At 38.0% G+C, this 9,902-nt stretch overlaps 1 protein-coding gene across 1 annotated transcript in view; it reads left to right on the top strand.

The window, feature by feature from the left end:
- The window catches only part of PDE6C (phosphodiesterase 6C), a 40,958-nt gene extending 31,521 nt beyond the window's left edge, over positions 1-9,437 (top strand). The window contains exons 15-21 of the mRNA XM_032836198.1: positions 1,462-1,562; positions 3,334-3,441; positions 3,547-3,610; positions 6,458-6,532; positions 6,647-6,730; positions 7,104-7,260; positions 9,125-9,437. Coding sequence (XP_032692089.1) covers positions 1,462-1,562; positions 3,334-3,441; positions 3,547-3,610; positions 6,458-6,532; positions 6,647-6,730; positions 7,104-7,260; positions 9,125-9,180 — 645 coding nt within the window. The 3' untranslated portion in view covers positions 9,181-9,437. The remainder of the gene's footprint in view (positions 1-1,461; positions 1,563-3,333; positions 3,442-3,546; positions 3,611-6,457; positions 6,533-6,646; positions 6,731-7,103; positions 7,261-9,124) is intronic.
- Positions 9,438-9,902: the final 465 nt, after the last annotated feature.

Here is a 9,902-nt window from a genome sequence, read left to right as displayed (position 1 = left end):
AAAGAAAGAAAGAAAGAAAGAAAGAAAGAAAGAAAGAAAGAAAGAAAGAAAGAAAAGAAAGAAAAGAAAAGAAAAGAAAAAAAGGAAAGAAAAGAAAAGAAAGAAATAGTAAAGGCCCCAAATGTCTACAGTGAGAAGTATAAGACATGGGCCCCAAATTTGGTCAAGGGCTTTCTAGCCACTAATATAAAACAGAAGCAGGATCTTTTATATAAATCTATATCCATAGATTATAAAGAAACCACTTAGAAGCTCTTTTTTAAAGATCCTTAGATATGAAAGAATAGAGAAAATAAAAAGAATAAAGAATTAAGACAGGGTTTTTCAATTAGGAGACTTTCCCATGTTTTTAGAGGAAAGTGAAAAATTAGTGAGAAGGGGCACCTGGATGGCTCAGTCAGTTACGCGTCTGCCTTCCGCTCAGGTCATGATCCCAGGGTCCTGGGATCAAGGCCCATGCTGTAGGGCTCTCTGCGCAGCAGGGAGTCTGCTTCTCCCTCTCCCTCTCCCTCTGCCTGCTGCTCCTCCTGATTGTATCTCTCTCTCTCTGTCAAATAAATAAAATCTTTACAAAGAAAATGAGTGAGAAAAAAGATAAAAATGTGATTCAGGTCTATATGCCTATTTCATAACCATCAACTTCATTTGACAAAGCCACTATCCATGTCCTTTGGCCTGTATTCCTAAAATGATGGATTTGGAATATGAAAGCTTTTGCAAAATGATACATATTGTTACAATATTATTAACTAGATGTAGTTTGTTGTTTAAAACCATGTAATCATCAAAATGATACATTTTGGAATACAAGAGCTTTTAAAAACCCCTCCCAAATTTGCTCTCATTTTCTAGAACACTATGAAGCTGATCCATTTATGAGGAGATAATTAGTGGGAAGCTCTTTGAAGAAAGGTCTAGTTAAATTGTAAGACATAATTTCAGGAAAACATTTTAAGAACAACTTGGAGAGGATTTTTTCCCCTAGTAAATACATGGGTACTAGTTTAACTTGTAGTTTCTGAAAGTTTTCCAACAATTTCTGTGATTACTCTAAAATTATCTGGTGGATAATTCAGCATATCCAACAATTGGCTGTACCAGATATTCTTTATTAAAGCTCCTCAATTAATACAAGCAAAATTTAAATCTATTATATTGATAATTGATTCTGGGAAAAAGCACTATTATTTTCTTCCCAAACTTATACACTGATTACATGAGTGTTTGCTAATATCTATTTTTATACTTTAAATTACCTTACTCAATGTAGAGGGGTAACAGTCCAAGGGAGAAAGCTGAAAGAAAAAAAGTGAAAGACTTAGTTTTTCTTCTATGCTAATTATCTTTATTTTGTTAGGCATAGTTTTGTTGGTTTGTTGAATCAAAAGCAAATTAATGATTGTACTTTATTGTGATTTTTTAAAACTAATAAACCCATTTATGTGAATTTTTATCTTACAGAGTTTGAATATCTTCCAGAACCTAAATAAACGCCAGTTTGAAACAGTTATTCATTTGTTTGAAGTTGCAATAATAGCAACTGACCTGGCTTTGTATTTTAAGTAAGTACGAACTTCCTTATACTCTGCGTGCTTCTGCCTTACATAAATGACCCATTGCATTCAAGTTAAAAGGCATTTCTTCACACACATATTTATTCGCTTTCCTTTGGGATCACCAGTAGAATACCCTCCCAGTACTTCATAATTTACTAGACATCTGAAAACACATTTTAGAAAACTAACCCCCTAATGTCAATGGTTTGTTCTCTGAAGAAATTTGAATTGAAGAATGTACAGCAAGGTTGGTGCATTGCCAGAAGGGTGACGCCACAAAGCCTTAGGAGGTGATGCTTGTCCGGGTGGGTTCATCGTGGTCCATGGGCTGAGGTTTAGAGTTGCGGGATCAGACATTTGATTCTGCTGCAATCTGGGAGCTAAGAAACCTTGGTGATACTAATGCACATTGATAAAACTCGGATAATTCTGAGTCACATACAGCAGAGTACTAGCCTGTTCATAGTAATAATAACCAAAGAGACCAGACACTCCAAGCTTCTGCCCATTTTCTTGTCAGTGAACTATAAAGTTGTTAGTGAAAATGGATTAGAACAAGGTGAACTAGTTGTAGTATCTATCTCTTTAATGACTTAGATGGTTAGTATCAAATTGTGGCTCTCTGATCCTTCTTAATTAAAAATTTAGTTATTAGTTCGAAGATGAAGACAGATACTTAGAATAACATAATTCATATCCAAATATCCATAACCGGGATTCAGCAAATACTAAGATTTTTTCCACACCCATCTGAGATCTTTTTTTGTGGAAAAAAAAGTCATGCACTCAAGGCATCCCATCCCACCATGAAAAGCCCCTACCATCTCAGATACCATCATTCTGATGTTGATGTGTACTTGTCCTTTCCATGTTTTTATATTGTTAATTGTGTTTTTAAATTGTCCATAAATGGTATCTTACTGTACACACTTTTCTACAACTTGCTTTTTCATGTAACGTTATGTTTTAAAGATTTACTTCAGTGATAGATGAAGATCCAGTTTATTAGTTTTAACTGTATATTCAACTTTATGAAGGTATCATAATGAATTCAGCCATTCTTCTACACATGGACATTTAGATCATTTCCAACATTTCATTGTTGTTGACAATGCTGTATTGTATATCCTTGTATGCGTGTGAGTTTCTCTAATGTACATACTTAGAACTGAGATTGCTGTAGTTTGTAAATCTTCAGTCTTAATACTACATTGCAAAACTGCACTCCTGAGTAGTTTCCCTAATTTAAATTCCCACCAGCAGTGTGCAAGAGTTCCTGTTATCCTATATCTGGACTACCTTTGATCTGGTCACACATCTATTCACTTATTTATCTTGTCAGTTTGAGTGTGAGATGGCATCTTACTGCTATTCAAATTTGTATTTCCTTTTTTTTTTTTTTTTTTTTACCAGTGAGGCTGAGCATCTTTTCATGTATTTTAGGTTCTTTGTTGGTTTTATGAATTTTTTATCATCATCTTATCTCAACACAGCCTCTGGCCTTTATGTTTATGTTATGATCTCCTTTGTTACTAATGTATTCAAACTTACCAGTGGTTTTTTTTCCCCCTTTTGTGGCTTGTGGTTTTTCTCTCTTAAACTCTTTCTATGCCAAGGTTAATAGCCATTCCCTGTTCTCTTCTCCCCGACCCCTTAGATCCACTATGTGGACATCTGATGGAAAGTGGGAACATGAAATCTGAAAAGCACATATTAAAGATACTTTTTATCTCTGGTCTTATATGCTAAGATTGTTGCACAGCTGTATCTTTTTTAGGAAGAGAACCATGTTTCAAAAAATTGTTGATGCCTGTGAAAAAATGGAAACTGAAGAAGAGGCCATCAAATATGTAACCATTGATCCAACCAAAAAAGAGGTTATCATGTGAGTAGTCAGAATTTTATTCCTTTTTTGGCAAAAGCAAAACAAAACAATAAACCACTTATTTTGTATATCTTTCTATTTTAACAATTGTTGTTTTCTCCTAAGGGCAATGATGATGACTGCATGTGACTTGTCAGCTATAACCAAACCCTGGGAGGTACAAAGTCAGGCGAGTACGGTTATGTCTCCTCTTCTGTCACATGCACAGATGTTATCTAGATCATATGTAAGAGAGAAAAGGAATATTCTGGCAATCTTGGAATTTGCTATAGGTAGCAATTATGGGACTATATATTTTGTAAGCGATTACTTTTCATTATCCTGGAACAAACAATTGGTTTATATTTAAAAAGATAAAAGAAACTTAGGAAGTTAGGACAAAAATAAAATGTTCCCTGTTGAATTTCTGCTAATGAAGGCAGACAACTAGCTTTCAAGAATTCACAAGTGTCAGTAAGACAACAGGTCATTTGGTTAGGCCCCAAGGCAAAGAGAAGGGACTTTAGAAAATGCTTTCTGCAAAGAATTCCTTATCATTGAACAGACTGCAAAAACTTTATATACAATTATTTAGGGAATGTCTGAGTTTTTAATAGAGGAGATAAATTGGCACAAGAAAAGAATCATAGTGCTTTCCTCTATCAAGGGTGGTTTTGCTCCTACAACCTCTTCTTGTGTTGTCAGTAATTAAAAGGCACTGTCTATAGTAAGTTCGTGCTTAAGGGTGCCTTCCGCAGTGCTTTGCCAACCTCGGGCAATGAGAGTCAGGAGTCACTAGTTTATTACTTGATTTCTTTCTAACTGGATGAAAGAAACTTCTCTTTTTCCCTCAGTGACTTCTAGGAAAAACCCTAGGGGGAAGAGAGGCCAGAATTCACTGGGTTCAACTGTAATTGTGGGTTATATGAATAAGGATAGAGTAATTGGAACCGTCAAATTCCAAAACCAAACACATGTGCTCCTTCCACCCTGATGTGCCTGTTCTTCCTTCTTTATTTACTCTTTATTCTTTATCTGCACAATCACTCATGCCAGAAACCTAGGGCCTTGCATGAATTCCCCTCCCCATTCCTGTCTGTCATGCTGGCTATAGCCTCAGATCAGACTTCTACCCTCTTTCATCAGCAAGATGGTGTGGTAGGATCCTCCTAAGTGATCCTTCCTCCTCCTTCACTACTGAGCCTTCCTCCGAGCTGCTGCTGGGATTATTTATACTGAGACCTCTGCTCAGCCTCTCCTCTACTTAAAAGCCTACTAACCACCCCCCACCCCCTCCCGGCCAGAGGTATTCAAGCTTTCTTATTAAAAAGAAGTAAAGGGGCCTGGTGGGTTAGTGGGTTAAGTCTCTGCCTTTGGTTCAGGTCATGATCTCAGGGTCCTGGGACTGAGCACCACATCAGGCTCTCCCCTCAGTGGGGAGCCTGCTTCACCCTCTCTCTGCCTGCTGCTCTGCCTACTTGTGATCTCTCTCTCTCTCTCTGTCAAATAAATAAAAATAAAATCTTTAAAAAAACAAATAAATAAATAATAAAAAAGAAGTAAAGTCCTCCCCCTCAACCCCCCACAAAAAGTTGTACAAAATCACTTTATATAAAAGAAAAAAGCAAGGTTACTTTAGCTGCAATCTTTTTTGGCCCCTACCTGCTGGGGCTGCTAGTGCTCTTTGGTGCACTAGGGCTCCAAGAATAAGAATCACTGGTCTAGGGGCGCCTGTGTGGCTCAGTGGGTTAAGCCTCTGCCTTCGGCTCGAGTCATGACCTCAGGGTTCTGGGATCAAGGCCCGCATTGGGCTCTCTGCTCAGTGGGGAGCCTGCTTCCCTCTCTCTCCCTCTGCTGCCTCTCTGCCTACTTGTGATCTCTCTCTGTCAAATAAAGAAAGAAATAAAAGCTTTAAAAAAAAAAAAAGAATCGCTGGTGTAGAGAATCAAACTTCCTAGCAAAGCTTACATGGTCTGTCACTACCTGTCCTTAACTCACACTCATCAGATTATTTCCTGGCACTCTCTCCCATTCACTGTCTCTCACTCTAAGCTCTAGATGCTCAATTTTATCTCTGCAGATAGTCTTCCCCTCCTCTTTATCTGAAAAACTACTATTCATCCTTGATACAACATAAATGCAAGCTCCTTTATGAAACTCCTCTTTACTTCCTTCTCCTGATCCCCAACACTTCATACTACTACTGTTACAGCCCTTACCCATATGATTTACATGACTGTCTCTGTGAGACTAGAGGCATCTTAAAGAAACAGGTCACATCTGATTCCTCCTGGCAAGCCTGGTTCATGCCAATATAAGGAAGATAGTAGGTGTTCATTAAACTTGATATCGGGTTTTTAAAAGCTATATAAATTTACCCTCAAATATCCTCACCGTTATCAAGTAAATCTTGGTGCTCATCTGCGTGCATGTGTGTACACCCAGATATATGCTAGAAGCTAACAGATAAGCAGGACAAGATGACAATGTGTGGGAAGCTGCAGAGCTTGAAGCAAAATGTAATGGAATTAAATATCCTCCCATCTCCCCTTTTTATTGTTGAGATGTAGTGGCAATAGCAAATGGAGATAGGTATTTCCAGAATGGGCCTAGAATGCTGAAGTGACAGGAGAAATTTCCCCTTCCATTTCAATATAATCTGTAGATGACATCTTTTAATCTTTTTTTTTTTTTAAAGATTTATTTATTTGAGAGAGAAAGAGCACATGTGAGCAGGGGAAAGGGCAGAGGGAGAGAAAGAGGGAGAGAGAGAATCTCAAGCCAACTTCCCGCTGAGTGTGGAGCCCAACATGGGGCTCGATCCCACGACCGAGATCATGACCTGAGCCGAAATCGAGAATCTGGACGTTTAACTAACTGAGCCACCCAGATACCATCTTTCTAAAACCAAAGAGTACATGATGTGACAATGCCTCAAGCATTAATATAAATGCTACCCTTAAATGTCACTCATACTAATAAAATGCAAATTCTCTATGAATGAGTTTCACGAATCAAGTCTTATTTTTATTTGCAGGTGGCACTTCTGGTTGCAAATGAATTTTGGGAACAAGGAGATCTGGAGAGGACTGTGCTGCAGCAACAGCCTATTGTAAAGACCTTGACATAAAAATGCACTTCTATTACAAATTATCGATACAAATCAGTCTCTTTTGTACATAGAGTCTTAGAAAACTATCCTTAAAGGATTTATTTCTCTTTCCAGCCTATGATGGACAGAAACAAAAAAGATGAACTACCCAAACTTCAAGTTGGATTTATTGATTTTGTCTGTACTTTTGTATATAAGGTAAGTAAACAAATTGAGTGAAATATATAATCATCTGGGGATGAGGATTTTTCTTTCAAAGTGTTACCAAAATCAAAAGTCACTCACATGGAAAGCCATTAGGGGTATCCTGGTTTCTGCAAAGTAGCTTGAAGAATTACCTTAATCTCATTTAGGGGTGGAAGAAAAACTAGAACTCGGGAGCACCTGAACAGACCAGACACACTTAGAAGACAGTACCTGTCTTCCCTGTTTCCACAGCACACGGTTAGTTAAACTCATCCTAGCAGCTCTGAGCACTGATACAACTCCTTATAGCTCCTTCTCTGCATGTGAAAAGTACTGAAAATCAACTACATGATTTAAATAGTTTCTGACCTACAATTCTCTCTAGGAGTTCTCACGGTTTCATAAAGAAATCACACCAATGCTGAATGGTCTTCAGAACAACAGAGTAGAGTGGAAATCCCTAGCTGATGAGTATGATGCAAAGATGAAGGTGCTTGAAGAGGAGATGAAAAAGCAAGAAGAAGGAAACACGACCACAAAAGGTTAGATGGAATCTGTTTTTGCTTGTTGTAAAGTAACCAGGAGTCAGGCTGAGCTTAATTTCACATGACAAAACCATAAAAAGTAAATGTAAACAGGAAACTTGCTTTTCAAGTAATTATATATAATAAATTGATTAGTGCTTTTCAGATTGAAAATTGACTGGTTCAGCTGAAGTAGGGGTTGGGGCTAGCCTTCTTCATCCACTCTGGTATGTGGCTCCTAATCACCTCCACAGAATACTGAGATTTTAGAAATATGAAAGCCATAGAATCAGTGGGATCAGGGTTAAGTGAGAAAACAAATTTAGTACTAACATTACATGTTAGCTATTACTTTGGGCAACTTGCTTAACCTCTGAGCTCAATATTCTTCTCTATATGAGATTTTACAGACCTCCAGCCTCCCTTCTAGACTTAAGGAAGCCCCACATGAAAGCAGAGCTGGCCTGCTGAATGGGATGACTTGGCAGGTATTTCAAGACTGGCTGTGCCTCAAATGTCCCCAGATAGTGGTTTTTCCTGATGAAACTTCTACTCCTGAAATTACTCTGCTGGGATCAACTATGAGTTTATCAGATGACTCAAATGTCATCTTGAAATGGGAATGCTAATGTCACCACTTTGCATTTTGTCTTGAGGGTTCAGCACTTCAAAGGTTTTGTAGGAAATTTTATTCCTGTAACCAACAAATCATGGAGGGAGAAAGTGGTTTGCTTAAAAGGTTAAGGATGTCCTTCAACAGAATAAAAGTTAGGAGTTTGACTTCTTGATACCCATTCACCAATGTATTTATTGGGGGTCTATTCTGTACAAGGCCCTGGGTTAGGCAGGGCCTGGGGAAAGTTGGGGTCCTTATCACACAGAGCTTACCCTGTGGTTGGGGAGGTAGACATTAAACCAATAAATGAACTGATTATCTATCATCATGAACAATTGATTATAACTATCAGAGGAAGCATGGGGTAAGACTTTCCTGAAGAAGGATGCTTATGCTAAACTCTGAAGACTGGAGGCTTTGGCTAAGCCAAGAAAGGGGGAGAGGGTGGGGAGGAAGCAAAGGAACAGAATATGCACGAAGGCCTTGAAGTGGAAATAAGCTTGGTGCGACTGAAGAATCTAAAAGCTGGTGTAGCCAGAGTCTAGAGAGCAAGCTGGGCTAAGTACCAGGTAGAGCTGGTAAGGCAATTGGGCAGGATAATGCTGCCTTAAAGGCCTTGCTTGAGGATTTGTCCTCTAGAGGAGCAAAGGGAAGTCTTTAAAGGGATTTAGATGGGAAAGCAAGAACCTGATTTTCACTTCAAAAAGATAACAAAAGGGGTAAATTCTACTATGCAAGTGGAAAGCAAAGGTATTTCTTAGTACAATTAAATTTAATCCCTATCTCAATTTTATGATGAACAGGCTATCAGATTCTTTAAGTGGCTCCTGACATTTTCTGTTCGTATTCAGTGTATCAGATATAAATCTTCTATCTTTATTTGCATAAAAAATTACTTCTGAACTTTCTTCCTGCTACCCTGGCAAGTCTCTGTGAACTAAAAACATTATTTTGTATTTTCAGGCAACAAGCTTTGTGCCTGGCACAAAGCAACAACTCAGATGCCCAGATTGTGCAGTTCAGTGGTTTGCTTGAGAAACAGATGTTAATTGGTTAATCATTTATAAGATTCTGTTTTTCAGATGGGTCAACTCTGAACATGAATTCAAGTTTTTTTTAAATGGTCAAACCCTTAGTACTTGTTCTAAGTTAACAACTATTAACTAGCTATGAAGTTGATACTAACATCATCAGAGTTTTAGAATAAACACTGCGTGCCCATGGATTCCCAATGCTACCGCTTTTTCTCATTTTTACTACCCACAGAAGATGTAGGAGGTGGCGGTGATGACAAAAAGTCGAAAACATGCCTCATGTTGTAATATAATCCGACTGGTCAAAATTTCAAATATCGTTTCTACTTTTGAAGAAAAACAGAAGAAACAAACTTCATTCAGCACACCATCAACTAACAGAGTATCAGGATCTTCAGATACGCTACCCTTGCGGCCACCAAAAGGAAATATATTGATAGCCTGAAAACCCTGAGGGTAAAATAAAGTTCAACAAAAGTGCAAAACAGAAGATGAAAATAGGCGCATTCTTGGTGCCAATTTGTTTTACATTAAAAATATATAATCCTGAAACCAGTCACCAATTCTTTTTTTAAAGGTTCTTATTAATAGTATTCATTTGCTAGAACTACCATAACAAAATACCAGCCTGTGTGGCATAAACCACAGAAATTTATTTTCTTACGGTTCTGGAGGCTAGGAGTCCAAGATCAAGGTGTTGTCAGGGTTGGTTTCTTATGAGGCTTCCCCCCTGGCTTGTAGATAATCATCATCTCTCCTTCTACCCTCACATAGTCTTTTCTTTTGTACGTCTGTGTCCTAATCTCCTCTTCTTATAAGGACACAATCATACTGGATCAGGGCCCATTCCTATGATCTCATTTTACTCTAATTAACTCTTTAAATACCCTATCTCCAATTATAGTCATATTCTGAGGTCCTGGGGGGTTGAATTTCAACATGAATTTGGGGGGCGGGGAGACACAATTCAGCACATAACAATTGTGATTCGTATCTGAGATTCCTTCCTA

The sequence above is a fragment of the Lontra canadensis genome, unplaced genomic scaffold (genome assembly GCF_010015895.1).
Source record: "Lontra canadensis isolate GAN:19392208 unplaced genomic scaffold, GSC_riverotter_1.0 scaffold3, whole genome shotgun sequence".
NCBI classification, from domain to species: domain Eukaryota; kingdom Metazoa; phylum Chordata; class Mammalia; order Carnivora; family Mustelidae; genus Lontra; species Lontra canadensis.
This window is presented reverse-complemented; position numbering and strand designations above follow the sequence as displayed.